This window comes from Lynx canadensis, chromosome A1, assembly GCF_007474595.2.
Source record: "Lynx canadensis isolate LIC74 chromosome A1, mLynCan4.pri.v2, whole genome shotgun sequence".
NCBI classification, from domain to species: Eukaryota; Metazoa; Chordata; class Mammalia; order Carnivora; family Felidae; genus Lynx; species Lynx canadensis.
The window spans coordinates 162,082,538-162,106,849 of NC_044303.2; the positions used below are offsets into that span (position 1 = coordinate 162,082,538).

General features: G+C 36.6%; 1 protein-coding gene across 2 annotated transcripts in view; it reads left to right on the forward strand.

Annotated features, from left to right (window-relative positions):
• The window catches only part of FAM174A (family with sequence similarity 174 member A), a 37,693-nt gene extending 13,484 nt beyond the window's left edge, over positions 1 to 24,209 (forward strand). The window contains exons 2-3 of one of the 2 annotated variants that reach the window (XM_030325590.1): positions 9,588 to 9,722; positions 23,869 to 24,209. In XM_030325590.1, the coding sequence (XP_030181450.1) occupies positions 9,588 to 9,722; positions 23,869 to 23,872 (139 nt within the window). In that variant the 3' untranslated portion in view covers positions 23,873 to 24,209. Of the gene's footprint in view, positions 1 to 9,587; positions 9,727 to 23,868 lie in introns of those variants that run through there. The other variant, XM_030325596.1, reaches the window with a different exon arrangement.
• The last annotated feature ends 103 nt before the right edge of the window (positions 24,210 to 24,312 follow it).

A 24,312-nucleotide genomic window follows, 5' to 3' on the forward strand; every position in this document is an offset into this window, starting at 1 on the left:
GTAGAATGAAAGTGAAAAGTTTTAGTGGGCTTATTATGTGGCACTGATTTTTTATCGAACTCTGCTAAGAAAAAAAGGTGAGTAATATATTCAGAAGGTAGGGATTGGTAATAGAACCTGCCTAAAAGATTCTTAAAAAAGAATAACATCAGAAGGAAATACACATCTGAGTTATGGAAGATTGTCAGCCCATCTCAGAGAAGCTAAGATGCTAGGTGCCCTGATCAGTTAGGAGGTTTTTACCTGTAGGTAATAAAATGCCAGTTAAAAGTGACTTTAAAATAAGGACATATTTTGGTGGTGGCGTTATTTGCTTGTCATGAATATGAACAAGGCTCAGACATGGTTCTGTGATTTTGTGATAGCATCAAGAATTCTGGGTTTTTCCATCCTTGTCTCTTCATAAGATGGCTACCTCAGCTTTAAGCATTCTGTTCTCACACAGTAGTGTTTCAAACACAAAAAAGAAGGGGGCCTTTCCCAGAAACCACACTGCTAGAGTCATCCCCTTCTATCTCATTTGTCTGAACTGCTTTATCTGCTCAGCCCTAAACAATGACTGGCAAAAGGAAAATTATATTTCCATGATAGGTTTACACCAATTATTATGATCATTATGTATCTCTTAGGGCTGGGCCCAATTGCTCTGTAAACAAAATCATGATTCTGTTAAAGCAAAGTAGGGTTTCCTTTTGGATAAACAAAAAGCAGATTCTGTTTCTGTGATCAGAACTAAGAGATGGCCTTACCAAAACATAAATGTACTTGTTAATGCAAGTAGCTACTGGGTTATTAGTTTTACTGCAAAAGGATGAACCAGAAAATGCAGTTCACTAAAATAATATGTTCATTTTGGTATAGTGTGAAATAATTATATTAGGGATCAGAAGACTGTTTTGGTAACTGATTTTGTGACCTTGTTTAAAATTACTTTGATTCATTAGGAAGACAGTCTTGCTTAATGTTTTAAGATCCCAGACTCAGGAGCCAAATTGCCTGTGTTTGAATCCTAGCTCTACCATTTACTATCTCAAGTTTAATTTTTTCCAAGCCCTGCTTTTCTATGTATGAAATGAAGGTACTTATAGGATTGTTGTGAGGATTATATCAGGTAATTCTTGTAAGCTGCGTAGCTCACTGCCTGTCATATGAGCAGACCGGGTAAATGTTAACCTTATTAGTGATTTTGTATGTCTAGAGTTGTAATTGTAATATATTTTGGGGTTTTTACTCTGTTTTTTGATACCTCTTCACACCATTCTTTATACATGTAGTATTTGACCTCCTAAAATACCTCTGATCAGCAAGACGTTAGGACTGGCAAGATTATTAGAGACAAGGGGGAGCTGAGGAGATTGTAAGAGAAACCCACTAGAGGGGTTGGTCTTAGAGTGGGAGGTGAAATAGGATGAACTTTGGAAATGCTGAGTTGTAAATAGTACTTTAAAGTTAGTTGGGGAATAATTCCATGCTGAATTCTTAGAAGTGGAGGTCAGAAGAATTTATCAAGCCTCACATCCCAAGTTTTAGTGCCAGGAAAAGAACACTAGGATATCCATGTAAAGACCAAGGCAAGAAATGAACAAGGGAGCTATGTGCTATGCACTTACTACATGACATGTCCTAGCTAAGCTATATGATACTTATTTAGGATTTACTTCACCTGGGGCTATCTACCATTATAACAAAATAGGAGACAAGTTTAAACACAGGAACTGATTGTATGTGCTAAATTACAGGGAGCTGGGTGAGAAGAGATCTATCAGAGAAAATAGTGCAGTATCCTCAACATAGATGAACATGCATTTGATCTTTTTTAACTTTTAGGTGTTAGCAGTGAACATTTTACTGGAGATAAAGAATGGCAGGATACTTTGTTGAGGGAATCTTCTATTTAGTGCTGCACTTGGTCAAGGTCATGATAGTGACAGAGCTTGGTAGCTGATAGGCCAGTAGAGAGGACCCAATTATAATTATGAAAGGAAGCCAAAAGAATTTTTAAAAAGCACCATAGTCTGAGAACTTCAACATGGGGTCAATTGCTCCTGAGAGCATTATTGTTTTACAGAAAAATTGAATAATCATAATAATATTGAGACATCTAAAATAGTAGAATTAGCTCATTTTATCCTGTATAATAGGGTAGAGATATTGTTAGCGTTGGATATATCTCCATGTAGAATGCTGAGAATTTAAAAGAAAATAAGGAAAAAGTCAGTTTGGCTTTGAATGGATAAACTTCAATTATTTAGAATCTAAATGAAGTATAACTACACATTACAACATGGTAATTTTACATACCCAAAAGATGAAAATGAAACTACTCAGTACAGGTTGCAAGCTGAATACTAGTGGTTCTTGTTTGGATAGCGTATGAGAATCACCCGGGCTCAACTTAAAACATCCTAAATGAGTATCTAAGAAGTCCTAGAGTGAGTGCATGTTTGATATGTTTAATTATTCTAGTCCTCCCCCCCCCCCCCCCCCCGAGCCAGAAGGCTGTTATGTGTGTTCTGATTTAACAATTGGCTAACTCCTATAGGTTTTGGTATAATTTTGGAGATGATGTTCTTTTCAGGCTTCTCTTACCCCAGAGGTGATGATTAACATATAAAATTATAGGTTTTGTTGGTACACATAGAAAATGCAATATATATGTGAATCCATATATTTTAGTTTGACGGATAGTAGGCATCTGCTTTATGCCATTCCCTGTGTGCTGTGGTTATCACGGTGAGCAAAAACAAATTTACTTCCTGCTCCCCTGAAATTAAATCTAGTAGGGAACACAAATAGTTTACACAAAAGAGTATACAAGTATATCATGAATAAATACTTCAAAGGACATGTACCAGGGGTGCTATGGAAGCCAGTACTAGATGTTTATGTATGACCTAGTTAGGTAGATTAAGGAAGACTTCTCTAAGGAAGTGATAACTGAGCTGGAGCTGAAACATGAATAGGCATTAACTCAGCAACAGTGTGGTGTGTGGGGAAGAGTATGAGGCCAATGACAGAGCACGTATGGCCATTATATGGGAATGAGTTAGAAGGCTTTGTGGATGGGGTGCAGAAGGTGAAGCAGAATGTAGAGTAAACAGCAAGGTGAGGCTAGCAAGGTAAGTTAGGAGCCATGCTGTGTTGGACTTTATAGGCCGTATTACACAATCATCACTGCTAAGCTAAAGGAAATTGTTGGAGATTTTAGAAAATGGAGGGAAGGTTAGTGGGTGGCCAGATAGATAGTGCTATGGTTATTAAACTATATTAATAGTCAAGGCAATTGGTGATAGCAGTGGTGAAGACCGTAAGTGGATTTCAGTAATTCTCAGGAAGTACAATCAATAGGACTTTGTGATTGTGACAGCCATGAAGCCACACTGAATAGACTTCCCTTTAAGAGACCCTGCTGTAGGAAGCATAGTTGACCAACAACTTCCAGCTGCCACAGCTTTGGATCCATCATTGCATCCATGCCAGAACCATAATTCTTAGGCCTTTTCCAGCCAGTGACTGACTCTGGCTAAATCTGGCCATCCTGATTAACAGAGGACTCCCTCCTCTAATGGGCAGCCTTTGTGTGAGGACATCCCATTGCCCTGGTCAAAGCTTTCTCATAATTGCATTATTGTCTACTGCTCTTCCTAACCAATTATGCTTCTTTTCCACTCTCTTGCACAGGTCTAAGGCCTGCATTAGCCTTTGTAGGATCTCCTATTCTCTCCATCTGTCCTTCAGAGGCCTTCCCCCTAATAAATCTCCTCTAGTCTATTAATTAACAGACTTGGATCCTTCTGAAGGCTATGAGGGAATATTCTGAACTGAATGTTTATTTACCCCCCAAATTCATATGTGACTGTATTTGAAGATGGGATAAAAGTAAAATGAGGTCGTAAGGACAGTGCCCTCATCCAATAGGGCAGGTGCATCTTATAAGAAAAGGAAGAGATACAAGAGCTCTCTCCCTGTACACACAAAGAAGAGATCATGTGGGCACACAGTGAAATAGAAGCTGCCCACAAGCCAAGAGAAGAAGCCTCAGAATGAAACCTACCTTGCTCATACCTTGATGACTCTAAAATAGTAACAAATAAATTTCCATTGTTTAAGCAATTAATTTTATGGTATTTCATTATGGCAGCCTGAGCAGATTAATATATGGAAGGTTGTTCCAGATTTCTCTCCTTGACTCTTCATCTTCACTTGGAAGTCTATCTCCAAATTTCATCTTCTTTGTTCTCTTTTTCTTTTTCTTTCTTTCTTTCTTTCTTTCTTTCTTTCTTTCTTTCTTTTCTTTTCTTTTTTTTTTTTTTTGACAATAGTCACACTGGATTAGGGCCCATTCTAAATGACTTTAACTTAATTGACTAGTTAAGACTCTATCTTCAAATAAAGTCACATTCTCGGGATCTAGGAGTTAGGATTTCAACATATGAATTTGGAGACACAGTTCAAGCCATAACATAGTCTTATCTCTTGTTGGTGTCTACTTCTTGAAGAACTTGAAGTGATAACTGATGGATTCGGTTTTGGCAATGGGATATGGAAATGAGAGACAGGTCAGATAAAAGTATTTTTATAATATGTTATATATCCAATTGAGTTGGATTTCTTGATAAATCATAGGTGGCTAAAATTGTGGCTCACTAATTTTTATTTGCATTATGTTACAATGGCAAAGTAATCAGTTTCAAAATCATTCTTGGTCACTGATTTACTTTTTTGCCAAAAATAGTCAAGTCAAAAATTTTGTAGTAGTTGTACATTTACTTATTAGGAATTACTCTGCTTGCTGGTGCGCCTAGGTGGCTCACTCGGTTAAGTATCTGACTTTGGCTCAGGTCATGATCTCATGGTCCATGAGTTAGAGCCCGGCGTCAGGCTCTGTGCTGACAGCTCACAGCCTGGAGCCTGCTTCGGATTCTGTGTTTCCCTTTCTCTCTGCCCCTCCCCGGCTCATGCTCTGTCTCCCTCTGTCTCTCAAAAATAAATAAACGTATAAAAAAACTAAAAAAAAAAAAAAATTACTCTGCTTGGGCACCTGGGTGGCTCATTTGGTTAAGCATCTGACTTGGGCTCAGGTCATCATCTTGCGGTTTGTGAGTTTGAGCCCTGCATTGGCTCTGGTTGACAACTCAGAACTTGGGGTCTGCTTCAGATCCTGTGTCTCCCTCTCTCTTTGCCCCTCCCTCCCTCCCTCTCTCTCTCAAAAATAAACATTAAATTAAAAAAAATTTTTTTTAATGTTTATTTCTGAGACAGAGAGCATGAGTGGGGGAGGGGCAGAGAGAGAGAGGGAGACACAGAATCTGAAGCAGGCTCCAGGCTCCGAGCTGTCAGCACAGACCCCAACATGGGGCTCAAACCCACAAACCATAAGATCATGACCTGAGCTGAACTCGGTTGCATAACCGAGTGAGTCACCCAGGCACCCCAGAAAAAATTTTTAAAAATTACTCAGCTTAATCATTATGTCTCTCATATAGAGAAGTTTTTGTGTATAAAATATCCAGTAGATGATATATTCCTCAGTTTAGTTTTGAATATGCTTTGGAAGAAATTAAGTAATATTACTTACATTATTCCATACTTAATACCTACAGGCTTTCATTTAAAAGAACACAAAAAGAATAAGACCAGATGGGTACTGCAAGTTACATTGATCAGTTTTCTCTCTTTCATAGAGTAGTAAAATGAAATGGAGTTTTATTCTGTTGTGTTTATTTTATGTAGCCTCATACATTTTTACATAAAATTTTATCAAGCTTACTTTAGTAGTTTAGTTTTATTTTTGTACTGTAGCTTTTACATGTTATTTAAATGAAAATAATTCCTACCAACCTTAGTAAAATAAAATTTTGAAGAATTTGCAAACTATATTGGTTAGCTATTAACTTGACTACCTAGAAGGGATCTCAAGATCATTTACTTGTGCATTCCATGTGATGAGTGAATATCATTCAATATAATCAACCATATAGCTATTTTCTTTGGCCCTTTTAATCTTCTATATTTTCCTCTACACATTTATAAAATCCTCATTTTTTTGTTAATTGAGAGCCAACAATTTTTTTTTCAGGTTGCAATATGCATTTACTATGTTTAATAGAAAAGTGTAACTATAGATTTATGTAATTATCAATACATGTAGACATAATGGGATGTCATGAGCTTAAAGAAAACATTCAATTGTGACAAAAGTACCATAGCTGTTAAAATTACATGAATTTTAAAGCCGCCTTATACTTTTGTTTAAGACTAAGGTACACTGCATATTAAGATAAAAGTAGCCTTTTTACTTAAAATGTGTGCTTTTATTTTGTGTTTTATGTTCAATATTTATTATTATTTTAAGTAGATGGCTTATTAAATCGGCCCAATAACTTAAAGGTTTACAAGTGTTTTTGACCTTCCCTGAGAAAAATCACTGCATGTGGATGTATTTGGTGTTTTTATACCCATGTTACAATCACAGCCATGTAGCCATCAGTGCCTAGATCTTTAGACTTAGGAAAGACTTTTTTTTTTCTTTTTGAGAAATTGCATTTCAACTTTGAATTCTATTAAATTAAGTTTCATTCTTTAAATTCTCTCCTGCTGTCAGCACAGAGCCTGACACAGGGCTCGATCTCATAAACCGTAAGATGATGCCCTGAGCCTAAGTCAAGAGCCAGATGCTTTAACTGAATGAGCCACCCAGGCGCCCCAACATGCTAACTTCACTTAAATTGAACAGCATTCCCCTGTTTATTGGGTGCCTAACAATGTAGTTTCTCTGTAGGTTCTTGTTTTTAAAGAGCTTAGATTCATGTTTGGAAGACAGCATTTATATAAATGATAAAAAACAGTGCAAGCTAAAATAAGTAACAGAGTGCTCACTCATACCGATATAGTCAAACATTTACACTATACAAAGTATAGAAAATAGCATGATTAGCCAGATTAGTTCAGCCACTCACTGAAAGATTCATTCAAGAAACAATGAAGACCTTGGGAGTGGAGAGGAGTGTCAGCTGGGATAAAATTTCAAGTCCTTAAGGTCTACGTTTGTATCATTCCCTTTTTTAATACTTGCCAAGGTATCCTGTGACCGACTATGACTAGGTTACTGACGTATTGACTCTTTGATAAATAATATATGACCTGGAAGGATCAAAAATAATTCACATGACATTAATTTCTTCTTTGTTTAGTGAAAATGCCAGAATGTTTGAAAAGCCACATGATTTAGAAAATTGAGTGAAAGACTGGCAAAAGGGAAGAGGAGAAATTCTAACTCTGAATATCCTTAACTTACACTGCCACATCCCTTCACTTACTCTTGTGTATTCACTTTTTGAAACCAAAGGAATGCATGACAAAGGTTATTGAATTATGTAGTTCAAAAGAACCATTAGTTAGGTATATCTCCCTTGTGCTTTTCCTATTTCCGGGATCAGTACTTTTATTTTCTTAGTTTTTCTGTGAATGCCTTTATTAGTCTAAATCACAGGCTGGTAAACTATGGCCCATCAGTCACATGTGGTTTCTTGATCTATTTTTTTAAGACCTATCAGTCAAGATTTTTTTTCTTTTTTTACATTTTTAAAGGGTTGTAAAAAACCAAAGTAACAACAGCAAAAAATTAAGGTGAATATGTGACAAGTGACTGTATGTGATTGCTACAGAGTCTGTAATATTTACTATATGATCCTTTGCAGAAAAAGTTTAGATTTCTGATCTCTACATGGGTGTGAGTGTGTATGAATGTGCTTGCACACATATACATACATACAGACATGCACACATGGATGTGCTTACTAATTTAACAACCTAACCATTTAGTTTCTTGCCATATAAAAGACTAGCTTATACTACTTATTGCTATTTTTACTTTTTGCTGTTTTTATTTTATTTTATTTTATTTTATTTTATTTTATTTTATTTTATTAGTTTTAACATTAGTATTAACTCTTACATTGGTTGCATTTGTAGTTTTAAATACTATACTGAAACTTCTTGTTTCCTGTTCCAACATGTTTGGGTAGGCATATAAATAGATCTATAGGCAGTGACTGGTGGATCTTTTCTTGTTTTTTGTCCAGACTTAGTAGTATTTTCTAAATTTTCATCACTGAGACCGGGTATTTTACCCTCAGAAGCTAGCACAATGCTTGATGCTTCATAAGAGTCAAATATTTCTTGAGTATGTATATGTGTGAGACAGTTTGTCTCTCAGGGGATCCACTATCATCTTTACAGAGGCTTGTATAGCTTTTCCCAGTTGGCACTGTAGTCATAGTATATCTTTTTACACTTACAACATCATATAAAGTGACCCAGAAGGATAAACATATATGTTGTTACTGAAATATCTTCTGTTTTGTTTTTAACCTCCCATAGAAACTTGTGTAAAACATATTTTCTTGTGTATGGATTTGAGGTTATTGCATTGGAGGTGACTTAGGCATTGATTGTAGGATCAGATTTGGATCACTGAGCTAGAATGTATCATTGAGACCCTCAAGTATTTAAGGAGCGTCCTAATCAATCAGAAACTGTTGTACAAAGCAGTAATACAATGGCAAACAAGGCATCTATAGCTGCCCTCCTGGAACTTAGTGGAAGAGAGAGGCAAATAAACACTCAAATAACCATATCTACAAGTAAATATAAATGCAAACTGAGATAAATAATTTGAAGGAAAAGAACAAGTTATGTGAGAGAAAACCTTAGAGTGCAATCCTAAGTCAGAGACTTCCATATGAATTCAAATAATGATTAATGTTTAGCACCCTAAAATATTTTCTGTCCTCTAAGGCAGTGGTTCTGAAACTTTAGCATGTATCATACTGACAAGAAGTGTTAAAATGTAGGGATCTTGGCCCCAAGTTCAAAGTTTCATATTCAGTAGGTCTGAATGGGCATGAGGATTTACACTTCTAATAAATTCCTAGATGATTATGATTCTGCTAGTCCAGGAAATGACACTTCAGGAACCACTGACTTGAGACAGTGGTTTTCAGCACATTGGAATAACTTGGAGAACTTTAACAAAATACTGATGCTTAGTTCCTCTCCTTGGAAAATCTTGATTTAATTATGTGGAGATATGGACTAAGTGTGGAGCTTTTTAAAATACCCTAGGTGATTCTAATATGCAGCCAGGTTTGTAAGCTACTTAGTGTAGAATTTGAACATGTATCACATAGAGTTTCTTAGTGGGGCAGAAAATACCTAATCCTGCCCAATGGGAAGAAGGCATAGAGGAAGTAGGGAAAAGGCTGGAATAGAAAGCTTCGGTGAAAACATGGTACCCAAACTAAGGCTTAAAAGTTTATCTGTCTATACCATAAGCTTATTGAGAAGAGAATGTGTCAGACAGAAGAAATGGTACACAACATGTAGGATTAGGATAGATTTTGTTTCATAAATAATCCTAGGTAGTAGATCATTTCCATTTCTGAAACGTAGCCATTCTGATATTGAGTGCCTCGTATGTCAGCAACAGAGGGATAATTTATTTTTCACTTATAATTACATATAAAATAAGGATCATTATGCCATATCCAAATAATTTTTATTTATTAATATGCTCTATTTAATAGGATGAGAAGAAGAAACCGAAAGACTAGGAGATACGGAGTTTTGGATACTAACATAGAAAACATGGAGTTGACACCTTTAGAACAAGATGATGAGGATGATGATAACACTTTGTTTGATGCCAATCATCCTCGAAGGTAAGTAAGTGTTGGACAGTTTCATTCCATGAATTAGGAGGCAAGTTCTTGATAAGTAAAGTGAAAAAATAAAGTAGAAAAAATACAGTATTTCATTTAGCAGTTTTTATCCTAACAGATTTTATTTAGTTCTATTTAATGAAGTTCTTTGTTTTACCCAACCAATAGATCACATGCACATTGCTTTGCTAAAATAGGTATAAATAGAATATCATCCCCACAAGAAATCTTTATTGTAGGTCTCCTTGTAGAGCTTTGTTCTTTCAGCTGCTACATGTAACATGTAGTAAGTCTGTGTGCGTATGTGCGTGAGAAAGAGAAAGAAAGAGAAATATTAACAAACTTGATTTTCTTTTTGCATTCTGAAAATAGTTTGATTTTAGTCTGTTATTCTATTTGTAAATCATGTTTTTGTGCAAATTGTGGTATTAGTGGTCTGATTGGTCTGATATCTATTCTCAGATCTATTCTTGCTGACTGTTAAGATGCTTCCTAAGAAGTTTGGATAAGCAGAGTTAAACGGCTATGGACTTAGTTTCAAAGCAGATGGAATGAAGAAAGGAGGTAGTAAAAAAAATCCCTTCACTAGGGAAAGACATGTTGGAATAGAGAGGAGATTTTTTGGGCAAAAGAAAACTAGAGTCCAGATTTAGTTACAAATACCATGAGTACAGAAATCTTGGATTTTTATTACATGTAAGGATGGGAGGATCAGCTCTGGCAGGACATAGGAATGTGCAAGTTTTTTTGTTTTTTGTTTTTTGTTTTTTGTTTTTTTTTGAGGGAAATGTGTAGTTTTAAAATCTGCTAAGGAGTTTGGTATCAACCTGCTGTCAATGGGGAACCATTGGTGTTATGTGGAGTGTATGTAATCAGATAATCAGATTCATGTTGTAGAAGAGTATGTCTTGTAGTAGTGGAGAAGGTGGCCTAGAAGAGCTGAAGGATGGAGAGGGAAAGAACCAAGGAATATAGGAGGCATGTAAAGGAGGGAATGGTTTCCATGAGATGTGATTAGCTGTAGTTATCTTTTATTTTGTATCCTGCCTCACCACAGACCTTTCTCTAATACTTACACCACTCTTGTTGCCCACTTTTCATGAATTTTGTGTTCTATTAGGGAGCTAGACATTAGAGTTACATAAACAGTAAATACAGGGTGGTATGAGAACTTGTACTAGGGACATAGAACACTTAAGCAAAAACTAATGGTTCAGAAAAGCCTCTTAGACGTGATATGTTAATGGATACTGAAAAATGAGCAAAAATTAGCAACATTAAAGGTGGATGTAGAGGTGGGAGTTGGAGAGAGAACAGCAGGCACACAACACAAGAGGCAAAAGAGAATATAGAGTATTCGAGAATCTAAAAGAAGTTAAATAGATGCTGGGGTGCCTGGGTGGCTCAGTCAGTTAAGCATCCAACTCTTGATTTCAGCTCAATTGTGAGATTGAGCCCCATGTCAGGCTCCATGTTGAGCGCTGAGCCTGCTTAAGATCCTCTCTCCCTCTCTCTCTCTCTCTCTCTCTCTCTCTCTCTCTCTCTCTCTCTTTCTCTCTCTCTCTCTCTCTTCCTCTCTTCCCCCTTCCCCATCCCCCTCTGCCCTGATTGCTCACTCCCTCTCTCTAAAAAGTAAAGTTTAAAAAGTAATAAAATATAACTAAAAGAAGTTAAATAGATGCTATGTTAATCTATGTGAGAATAAATGAATGAGTGAATAATTTTTGAGGTTTGAATGCAAAAGTAAGAGTGATGAGCAAGGAAGAACAAAGAATCAAAAGGCAGATCATGATCCATGACAATCAGTGAGAAATTATTCTACAGGTTATGAAAAGCCACTTAGAAAATTTTAAGATAGGAAACATAATCAAAGTTGTGTTTTGAAGATTACATAGATTGGAGGAAAGTAAGATAAGGAGTAAGGCAACCAGGAAGACCAGTTAGATGGTGCAAGTACATGGGGTGGCCAGTAGTAGAGTGATAGCAAGAGAAATGGAAAGGAGTTAATTATTCAAGAGCCTTTGAAAGGTATTAGGAACCAGATTTAGAAACTGTGTTTGGAGAGTTGAGGTGGGAGAAATGGTTATAATAATAGGAAAGCATGTTTCAGGGGTAATTCTAATTATCAGTGATAATCTTTTATTTATTTTTTTATTATTATTTTTTAATGTTTTTATTTTTACTTTTGAGACAGAGACAAAGCATGAGCAGGGGAGGGGCAGAAAGAGGGGGAGACACAGAATCTGAAGCAGGCTCCAGGCTCTGAGCTGTCAGCACAAAGTCCGATGCGGGGCTTGAACTCATGGAGTGTGAGATCATGACCTGAGCTGAAGTCGGATACTTAACCGACTGAGCCACCCAGGCACCCCAGTGATAATCTTTTACTACTATGTATGACTCCACTTATTTAAAAAAAGACGTAGAAAAAACTGTAATGTAGATATGTTTGATTAAAGTAGGGAGAACAGTAAATAAACAGTGCTTACATATTCATTCATTCATTCATTCATTCATTTATTGATCCAAGAAATAAATGATTGAGAAGCAATTTACACAGCAACTGTTTAGTGCCTAGCGCTGACCTGGGATACAATAGAGCAACAAAAACAGAACAGAAAAAGAAAAAAAAAATCTAACTTTGTGAATGTTAACTTCTAGTGACGAAAGGTTGAGATTGGGAGGTTGACAGTTCATTTTCATTTTTGTTTCTATATCTTTCTATGTTGATTTTTTTTTCCCCCAAGAACATATATTTATGCACTACTTTCGGAAAAAAAAAAAAAAAACAACTTTTTGTTTGGGAATAATTTCAGAAAAGTCCTAAGAATAAAAATAGTACAAAGAATATCCTATTTTTTTTTCAATGGTTTTTAATGTTTATTCTTGAGAGAAGGAGACAGAGCAAGAGCGGGGGAAGGGCAGAGAGAGAGGGAGGCGCAGAATCTGAAGCAGGCTCCAGGCTCTGAGCTGTCAGCACAGAGCCCGACGCGGGGCTCGAACTCACAAACTGTGAGATCATGACCTGAGCTGAAGTCAGATGCTTAACTGACTGAGCCACCCAGGCATCCCAGAATATCCTATTATTTTTAAATCTAGATTTACCTATTGTTAACATTTTACTTAAGAGACTCTTAACTAACTGTAGAGAACAAACTGAGGGTTGCTGGAGGGAAGGTAGGCAGGGGATAGGCTAAGTGAGTGATGGGTATTATGGAGGGCACTTGCTGTGATGAGCATCGGGTGTTGTACCTAAGTGATTAATCACTAATTTCCACTGCTGAAACCAATATTACATTATATGTTAACTAACTAGAATTTAAATAAAAACAACACATTTTACTACATTTCTTCTTTTGTGTTCTACCTCATAGTGTAGCTACAGAAAAATGTATCTCCCTCATTTTATGTTTACCTAATGTTCTGATGTTTCCTTGTAATTAGATCCAGGTTATACATTCTTACCTGAAGTACTTTCTCAGGCTATCATATCTGGAGACACACATTGTCCTTCTTTCCTTCATTAGCAGTAGTAATTTTGATGCACCTATCTAAAGTTTTGCCCAGTTTCTCTAGTATGTTACAATTTTTTCCTCACTGCAACTAAGAAGATATTTTAAAATCCAGAAAATATTCTTTCTTTTTTAATTTTTTTTTTGCATTTATTTATTTTTGATAGGCAGAGAGAGACAGAGCACAAGTGGGGGGGGGGGGGCAGAGAGAGAAGGAGACACAGAATCCGAAGCAGGCTCCAGGCTCCGAGCTGTCAGCCCAGGGCCCAACGCGGCCCAAACTCACAAACCGCAAGATCACGACCTGAGCCGAAGTCGGACGCTCAACCGACTGAGCCACCCAGGCGCCCCAGAAAATATTCTTATCAAAATTTTCCCCTAGGTCTAGCAGTCATTCGTCTTAATTCTTGCCGGATCTGATCTTCACTGTGATAGTTGCAAAGTAATGATTTTCCAACTTCAACATTTCCTTCATATTTACCAATTAGCATTGATACTATAGTGTAAGCAAGAGCTTTTCCTCGTTCCTTCTGCATTCATTTATCTAACTATTGACAGTATAGAATCATGATTCTTCTCTTGTTTCAGTGGTGTATAATTCATTGTTGTACTTGCCAGTGGGAGCCTCTTCAAGCTGGCTTCTGTATCCTTGTGATTTGCTCCCATTGTTTTTAAAGCACTTCCTTACTTTCTGGCCTAATAAGCTATTCCAGGCTCATTTTGTATCTATCCTGCCCTAGTGATGGAATCAGCCATTTCTCCAAAGAGCTTTGGTTTCTTTTTTTTTTTTTATTTTTTTAAATTTTTTTTTTCAACGTTTATTTATTTTTGGGACAGAGAGAGACAGAGCATGAACAGGGGAGGGGCAGAGAGAGAGGGAGACACAGAATCGGAAACAGGCTCCAGGCTCTGAGCCATCAGCCCAGAGCCTGACGCGGGGCTCGAACTCACGGACCGCGAGATCGTGACCTGGCTGAAGTCGGATGCTTAACCGACTGTGCCACCCAGGCGCCCCAAGAGCTTTGGTTTCTGTTAGTGGCCCCTAAATGAGCTCTTTGTTACTAAAGTGTGTCCTAACTTCTTGGTCCTTTCAGCCAATAGGGCTATGAAATGTGTGGGCACACACACGCATGCCCATATAAACATGCGTATTCACATATATACATAAACTTTACATAGTATTACTTCATACCTCCCATTCTATCATGCTGGTCTATCAGTACTGGGTTCTTTCTTGCCTTCTTCCTTTTCCATAGCTGCATTCTCTTTGTTCTGTCACGAGAATGACTTCCAACAATGTTCTGGATCCCAACAACATCAGCACATTTACTCAGTTGCTTATTCCTAAAATAATATTAATACAGTTTCAGAATTGCTTAACCTATGGCACTATGATAAACAAGCCAGCTAAGGTTTAGAGTTTGTTAGTTCTCTCTTTACAACCTCATCTTGCCCAAGACAGAATATATAGTTAGATATGTACGTGATTTGGCTTGGTTCTCTTTTCCTCCCCTCTTTAGTGTGATTATCATAATCACTTGAAATATAATTTAAGTCATTTGAGTTTGCTTTTTGTTTCAGATTTTTCCTCCCCTTCCCATTTTCATTGGCATTTTTAATATGAAAAGTACTAACATGCTTCCAAAAGTAAAAACTATACACATTTTTTTTTTGAAAAATATACACACACATACACTCAGAAATAGCATTCCCTCTTATATTCTTTACATGTCATTTTCCCCACCTCACCCCTTTAGGTAATCGGTTTCATTATTTTATGGTTTATCTACCCTGTGTTTTTTTTTTATAGAAGTTGGCAGAAATATGTATTTCTTATGCTTTCCTCTTTTTTACACAAAAGGTATAATATATGTTATTTTATACCTTTTTGTTGCTTTGTAATATCTCCTGTGAGTCATGCTTTATGAGTTCATAAAGATATTTTTCATTTTTAACACCTTCATAGTACCCCATGGTGTGTAGGTACCATGGTTTATTCAATCCATTGCCTATGCTTTGACATTTAGATAGTTTTAATTACTTTGCAATTACAAGTTATACTACGATGAATAACCTTGTGCATGTGCATTTTCAGAGTAAATTTCTAGTACTGAGATTATGGGTCAAAGAGTGTGAAAATCAGTTTTAACCATGAAAATATAAGACATCCCAGTGGACATAGCAAATTTCATGAATTTATTTTTTCATTAAGAGCAGTGATAAACTGCCTGTCATTTGTCCCCAAATACTCTACTAAGATATATGGTGGTGAACAAAATTAGACAAAAAAAAAAAAAAAAAAAAAAAGCCATCTTTATATAGTTAATAATGTAGTAGGCCAGGAATACAGAACAAAGAAATCTTGACTAGACTTGAGATTCCCCTAATTGGTTTTTTTTTGATAAATTTTTAATGTTTATTTGTTTTTTTTGAGAGAGAGACAGAGTGTGAATGGGGAGAGGGGCAGAGAGAGGGAGGCACAGAATCAGAAGCAGGCTCCAGGTACTGAGCTGTCAGCACAGAGCCCGATGTGGGGCTCGAACTCACAAACCACAAGATCATGACCTGAGCCGAAATCGGAGGCTTAACCCACTGAGCCACCCAGGCCCCCCCACCCTTTTTTTTTTAATGTTTTAATTTAATGTTTTAATGTTTTAATTTACTATTGAGAGACAGAGAGAGAGAGAGAGAGAGCATGAGCATGGGAGGGGCAGAGACAGGAGGAGACACAGAATCCAAAGCAGGCTCCAGGCTCTGAGCTGTCAGCACAGAGCCCAACACAGGGCTCGAACTCGCAAACTGTGAGATCATGACCTGAGCTGAAGTCGGACGCTTAACGACTGAGCTACCCAGGAACCCCTCACCTAATTGGTTTTTGACCTTGGCACAATCAGGGGTAATGTTCTTCACTAGGCCAGAGCTACTTTTGCAAAATGAGCAATGAGATGGATATTTCCATACACCAAGAAGCAAACATCAAACCATTATTCTATTCTCCCTTTTTATTCCTTTTCAAACAATATTAAGCATCATTTAAATAACACCTACACTGATTCTAGACCTCTGCTTTGAATTTTTTCATAGTCTGTACAGTTACAGACCCTTTTTTTGAAATGTCTTTCACTTTGGGGAAGGTGGACACATTTCTTTTCTACTTTGTGACTAGCTATGTGTTTATATTCCTGTTACCTTCTGTAGTTCAGAGATTATTGTCTGTAATGAGATACACAGTCCAAACTCTGCTACTTCATTTGAAGCTGATTCAATGAGCAAAGCTCTGATCCTCTAATGTTGATGTTAGAAATTAAACATGCATAAACATGAATAATTCCATCAATTTAGTCAACATTTCATATTTATCTTGTGGGAAAGATACATACAGATCTCATTGTGACTGACTTTAGTAACAGATAATCAGGGTTGATACCATTTGCTTCTCCCATTAAAAAGAGGGGAGGGGCACCAATGTGGCTCAGTCAAAGATCCAACTCTTGATTTGGGCTCAGGTCATGATCTCATGGGATTCCTGAGATCTCTCTCTCTCTCTCTCTCTCTCTCTCTGCCCCTCCCCCGCCCACGCACTCTTGCTCTCTCAAAACAAACAAATACACTTTTAAAAAGTTAATATAGAGGGAAAATTAGTACTTCTGTGGAGAGTGTATTATAAGGTCATTTTAGGCCCTGAAAGAGGACGTTCACCAAAGACTTACCTGAAGTCCTACTGTATAAATGATAGAAGAAATCAAGGGAATGGATGATATTGGTAGAAATGTCTTTAGAGTGATAAGATAAGGGATATTATCAATGAACCCAGTGGGGAGCCTGGACTGAGTGGGATCAGAGAACTACAATAGGAGCAATTACAATAGTCATTTGTTAGTAGGTACCTACTTTACCTACTTTAGTGGAGGATATAGCAGACACTGTACTGGGTTCCTTACATGTACTATGAAATCATCAAGACAGTCTTGCAAAGTAGTTGCTGTTGGTCTTTTTTTTTTTTAATGTTTATTTATTTTTTGAGAAAGAGAGCACAAGCGGGGGAGGGACAGGGAGAGAGGGAGACTCAGAATCCGAAGCAGGCTCCAAGCTTTGAGCTGATAGTGCAGAGCCTGATGTGGGGCTCAAACCCATAAACCATGAGATCATGACCTGAGCTGAAGTCCAAGGCTTAATAGACTGAGCCACCCAGGCACTGCCACCCCCCACTCCCACATTGGTCTTATTTTAAAGATTAGGATGTTTGAGTCTCAGAGAGTTTAAATAATAGGTTTCTCTTCCTACTGTAACCTAATTCCATTTTTTAAATATTTACTTGATTTATACCTTTATAATAAAGAGAATAATTCTAAATTCTCTTCATTCTGTCTTTTATATCAGCACTTGCTATTACTCTTTATTTTGCAAACGAGGACCCTAAAAATAAGGAATGTAAATATTATGATATGCCTACTTTGCCAACTGCAGTGCAGAATCATATTAGTCTTAGAGTATAACTGCTAGTAATTCTTGTGGGATCAGCTCTTACTGATGCTGCCTTCATTGTTTAAGTTCTTTCTAAAATTAGTTCCTCTTTATTTTCCAGATTCTATCCACAAAATAACAGGAAGCAAGTTATTTCCAGAGAGGCAAATGAATTTCCTTGCTTAGAATTTTATCACAGCCTCAAACTATCTTTTTGTAGTCAGCTCTTTCTGAGAGGAGTGTTTTTACTTTGGTTTTTAATACATCAGAATTTTAATGTTTGTTGTTGGTAGGATTTGGGGTAGTTATTTTCACTGTTTCTTTGTATTAGATGGAACCATATGAAACTGCCAATATATGGTTTCATCTAAGTTTATTCAAGGAAATTTATTATTTCACATAATAGTATGTCACAGGGTTAACTCTGGACACAGTACCTTAAGACTGTGGCTTCTTTTCTTTGCAGTCCCCTTGGTTCTGCATATCTTCATGTGTTGGCTTTATTTTCAGGCTGATAATAGGACGGTGCCAGCAGTTTCTACAAACATATCTAGAATGGCACTTTCAGTGGAAGTTAGTGACTTGCTCTCTTGTATCCCTTTCTTAGGAATGAGAAAAGTTTCCCCAGAAATTCTAAATAAGGTTGTTTTTGTTTTTGCTTTCCATATCACTGGTCATGTGGCCATTTCTAAACTAAACTCCTGGGAAGGAAAATGGAAGTACCATAATTAGGTAAGAATTATCATTTGTGTTCCAGTGGATATTGCGGAGTTATCCAGCAGTGTCCTCATATGTAGTACTTTAAACATTAATATTAATATGGTGAAATTGGGAAAATATATGAATGGGAAAAAAAGTAACTTGAGCAACTTGGTTAATATAACTTCTCTTGAATTTACTATTGATATCCTAATTTTGTAAATGAGAGGTGATTTCTTATGTTTGGTTACTAAAATTTTTTGCACAAAGAAATCACAAAACTAAAAAGCAAATGTCGGTTTTTAAGTGTTGTGTAGGATGTTTCAGCCCTCTTGCATAGAAAAACTGTTGAGGAATCAGCATATACTGACTAAAAAGTCCCTTTTTCCTCAAAGAAAAATATTGGAAACAAATACTCATAACCAGTCCCCAAAACAGTTTAAAACAATGTACAACAAATGGGAACAATACTTTCTTGCTATTCTGTTTGATTTCCACCAAACATTAAAATAACCAGTAGTATTTTATAATGATGTACACCACAGGACAGTTTAACAGGCTTGGTAGCAGCTTCTAAAAGCTGGCACTTACATCACTTCAAGGCTGTTTTAGTCATTTTTATCAAGTATGTAATTTTTTTTTAATGTATGTCATTTATTGTCAAATTGGTTTCCATACAACACCCAGTGCTCATCTCAAAAGATGCCTTCTTCAATGCCCATCACCTACCCTTCCCTCCCTCCCCCCCCCCCCCCCCCCCCCCCCCAATCAACCCTCAGTTTGTTCTCAGTTTTTAAGAGTCTTATGCTTTGGCTCTCTCCCACTCTAACCTCTATTTTTTCAAGTATGTAATTTTTAAAACCCTAAATTTGCTTCTTAGCTACTTCTATTCTGCTTCATTAAATTTAATATATATGTCTTCATTACATTTGTGCTCAATGTTACTTGACCACAAAATATTTTTTTCATATTAACATCACTATATCAGAATTAGAAAGCAGATTTGATATATAAGTATTTAACCAGAAACACTCATTAAGAAGGTCTTATTCAGTTACCAATCTGAAAATAGTTCTAATTCCTAAAACACTACTTTCACTGTGAAACATATTATCAGAATAAACACTAAGAGTATTCAAAGTAAATAGAATATAAGAGTATGTCAAAGTACTAATGTTTATTTTAGATCAAAATTGGTAATGTTACGTTTAGTCTGTACTTTATCCATTTAAAGGGTACTATGCAACTTTGTCATTATTTAAATGATAAAAGTAATAATTAATAAAAGGTAATAAAAGAGAGCCTTAATGTTTTTTGTTTTTTTTTTAATGTTTATTTATTTTTGAGAGAGACAGACACAGAGTGTGAGCAGGGGAGGGGTAGAGATGGGGAGACACAGAATCTGAAGCAGGCTCCAGGCTCTGAGCTGTCAGCACAGAGCCTGATGTGGGGCTCAAACTCACGATTAGTGGGATCATGACCTGAACTGAAGTCGGATGCTCAACCAACTGAGCCACCCAGATGACCCTGTTGTTTTTGTTGTTGTTGTTGTATGTTTTTTCTGTGGACATTGAGCCTTAGAAGAAAATTTGCCTTGCTCCATTAATTAGACATCACAATGTGCATAAGAACATGAGTTATTTTTATTTATTTTTTAATGTTTATTTTTTTTTTAAAGAGAGAGTGTGAGCAGGGGAGGGGCAGAGAGAGAGGGAGACACAGAATCCAAAGCAGGCTCTAGGCTCTGAGCTGTCAGCACAAAGCCCGACACAGCGCTTGAACCCACAAACCGTGAGATCATGACCTGAGCCAAAGTCAGACACTCAACCGACTGAGCCACCCAGGTGCCCCAAGAACATGAATTATTTGTATGTTATTTTAACAAATGTTATGTAACATCAGATTTTTTGGTAATGCCCTTTCTCATCTCATTGCATGATCTGGAGTTATCCTATTTAATTTGATAGCTACTAACCACATGTGACTCGTACATTTGAATTTGACTAGTGTGACTAAGAAACTGAAGTTTTAATTTTACTGGATTTTAACTAATTGAAATTACAGTTAAATTGCCAGATGTGACTAGTGGCTGTTGGACAGAACAGACCTAGAGCAAAAATGTTTGCTTGATCTGGTTTAAATTAATTCTATTAAATGAACACTTCTACAACAGTTAAATCACAAATTTCTGTCCATATAGCAGTTGATCCATTTAATGAAATGCTTGCTGCTTTTGTTCAGGATTTATACCCCGCTGTGACTGTTTGGATTGTAGTCCCTCTAAGTTGAGATAGACAGATACGGGAGGCAGAGCATAGCTACCCCATGAGGCTGATGTGCCTGAATGGGGTTAAAGACAATATAGGGACAAAGACCTCAAGTTTATGGACAGAAAAGTTATAAACACAATTATTAAGTCATTAACCTTTCCTAGTGTTCTCAGATATTATTCATCCTTCCAGATCCATAGATACTGTATCTTCTTTAAAAGAATTTGGGAGGAGACACAAAAAAAAAAAAAAAAAAAAAAAAACAGGCATCTAATATTTGCAAATTTATTTAAATGAATAAAGAGTAACAATACTCTTGACTGCACTAAGACATTTTTTTTAACTTGATTTGGATTTGTAGCTGTTTTGATAGTTTAAGATTTTCTGGGGCGCCTGGGTGGCGCAGTCGGTTAAGCGTCCGACTTCAGCCAGGTCACGATCTCGCGGTCCGTGAGTTCGAGCCCCGCGTCAGGCTCCGGGCTGATGGCTCGGAGTCTGGAGCCTGTTTCCGATTCTGTGTCTCCCTCTCACTCTGCCCCTCCCCCGTTCATGCTCTGTCTCTCTCTGTCCCAAAAATAAATAAACATTGAAAAAAAAAATTAAAAAAAAAAAAATAAAAAAAAAAAAATAAAAGATTTTCTGAGGTAGCTTTTAAGTTGTCCTTGAAAATAATGACTTTTTTTTATTATTGCAGCATTTTGTAATATGAAGAGAGAAAACATTCTTGAGGTTTGAAAAGTACTCAAACTGAGGTTTCCATAAAAATTATTAAAAACTGCACAGTTGCTTTACCTCATAGAAGAGCATGGTGATTTTTTTTTATTGTGTTAAGAATACATGAGCTCTACTTTCTTAAATTTTTAGGTACACAATACAATATTATTAACTATAGGTGCAACGCTGTATGACAAATATCTAGAACTTACTCATCTTGCATAACTGAAATTTTATACCCATAGAATAGCAATTCTGCATTTCATTCTCCCTCAGCCCCCAACAACCACCATTCTACTCTCTGCTTCTCTATGATTGACTATTTCCTACAACTTTTTTACTTTTCCCTATTTTAATAAAGAACATAAAATAGCAGAAGTTTTTCTGAATTCAAGAGTTTCTGTCATGTCATAAGAAATCTGTAGTAGTTGGCTCCTGACATTGACTCAATGGCTGTTTGATCAGAGTCTAAATTTATGCACTTTTCTCCAGCCTTTCCTCATGCTTGTCTTATCCTGGTTATATGACTGCTGTAATTTCAGCCACCACATCTGTGTTTCGGGTAACAAGAGGGTGGTAGGCAAGAACCCACCCCACCTCAGTCTCTTTATCAGAAAGTCAAAATTTCTCAGAACTATATTCTTCCCAATACACCTCCACCCCCTTTTACTAGCAAAAACAAAGACAAAAATGAGTCCATATTTTTATCAGCAAACAAAAAGTAGATTAGTGTTAAATACACAGCTTATAATATGTCACCCTAACTATTCAAGATGTTTTCTGAAGGTTAAATTCGGCAGCTAGTAAGAGAAATATTTGGGTTTGGAGGTCACAGAATGAATGTATGTGTTTTAAGGAATTAGCGTTCACGAGTAGCTGTTTTGCAGAGCAGTATGAGTAGGAATCCCATGTAAACAGAGTAGCTTTTTGTGTATGTGTGTGCAGTGGGAATTCTGTCAATAGAACGATAGAGCAGCTAATCTAATCTGATATAATCTTTAAACTTCTGTGACTAAATCCTCATGACTGAGGAGTGCTGTGGTAAAATAAGGAGCAACACAATATGATTATGTAGACTGAAATGCTTCTTGAGCTTCTGTCATTGATAACTGAATCTCCTTAATTCTGTTTCTTGAATCTTGGCTTTTCTTCCTTACCATGTCACCTGACAAATAGTGTGATTGGTCTGCATCTCTCAACTCTTTCCCAGCTCTTGGACTCTTATTATAATAGTTTTCTGTTTTCATCCTGAAGGTTTCCATAAAAAGACATCCTTAAATTCTTGGAAACTGTTTTATCTCATTCTTTTTTAAAAAGCTTTAATAAGCAGATTTTTTTTTGTTTGTTTATTTATTTTTGAGGAGAGAGAGCATGAACAGGGGAGGGGCAGAGAGAGACAGAGGGAGAAAGAGAATCTCAAGCAGGCTCCACAGTGTCAATGCAGAGGCTAATGCAGGGCTCGAATTCACAAACTATGAGATCATGACCTGAGCTGAAACCAAGAGTCAGATGTTTAACCGACTGAGCCACCCAGGTGCCCCTGTTTTATCCCATTTTCTTTACTTTTTTTTTTATTTTTAAAAATTTTTTTAAATTAAGTTTATGTCTTTATTTTGAGAGAGAGAGAGTGAGCAAGTGGGGAAGGGGCAGGGGGAGCAAGAGAGAGAGGGGGAGAGGGTGGGAGAAAGAGAGAGAGAGAGAGAGAGAGAGAGAGAGAGAGAGAGAGAGAGAGAGAACCCCAAGCAGACTCCTCACTACTAGTGCAGAGCCCACTGTGGGGCTTGAACTCATGAACCAGATCATGACCTGACCTGAAGTTGGATGCTTAACTGACTGAGCTACCCAGGCATCCCTGTTTTATGCCATTCTTAAGAAGAACTTATCCAGTAAATAATTGACCAAGATGGTATTAGAATTCAGACTTCCTTTCTAGGCCAGGTTTTTTGTCCTCTGAGTGATTTCTGCCCTTTATTTGTGGTTCTATAACAAGAGCAGGGAATAATGTTTATTATTTTTCTCTTTTTTTCTTTTTTGTCATCACCATCTTCCCCAGTATCAAGCATTCTTTCTGGCAGATAATAGCTCGGTATATGTTTGGTGATGTATTTAAGTACTAAACTTAGCACACATAGCTGAATAGGTTGCAGGCCCTGTTTTAAATAAATCAAAGCATTAAGTATTATGGTCACTCCTGTTTTCACATGAGACTATATATTTGAAATAGATTTGCCTGTACTTCTTCTACATGTCACTACCATATAAAATCTCTTTGGAAATGTTAGAATTATAATTCAAAAGATGGGGTCTGATTTAATTAATATAGGCAAAATAATCGTTTGTTTTATTCAGTGCCATTCATTGTAATTCCCTTACATTAAATACTTTCATTACCTTCCTGCCAGGCCAAATCTTTGGGGATATTTTAAAATGTGTTTAAGTTTATTCTGGGATGAACATTTATAGTTTTTGTTTTTGTTTTGTTTTTTGCAGATAAGAATGTGCCTTTTGATGAAAGGACTTCATCTTTCTACAATGAAGAGCAGAATTTCTATGTTTAAGGAATAAGAAGCCACTTTATCACTAGGGGCGGGGTATTTAAGTTATATATATTATAACAACCTTTAATTTGTTGTTGCAATAAATACTGTATCATTTTGTTATGTCTTTGAATGTACAGGAGTGCTCTTAATGGGCTCACAGTTGTTGGGAGTGAACTGCACTATAGTAGAAATCTGTGTGAAAATTACTTTAAAGCAGGGTGTTTTCTGATCAGTTATTGTTTCTTGCTTACGATATTGTTGTAAACAGTTTTATATATTAATCAGTTAATGTTTTGTTTTTTTGTGGGTTTTGGGGGGACTTTTTGTTTTGGGGAGGATTTTTGCCTTTTTTTTTCTTGATAAAACTATAAATCCCAACAACCAACTGGTGTGT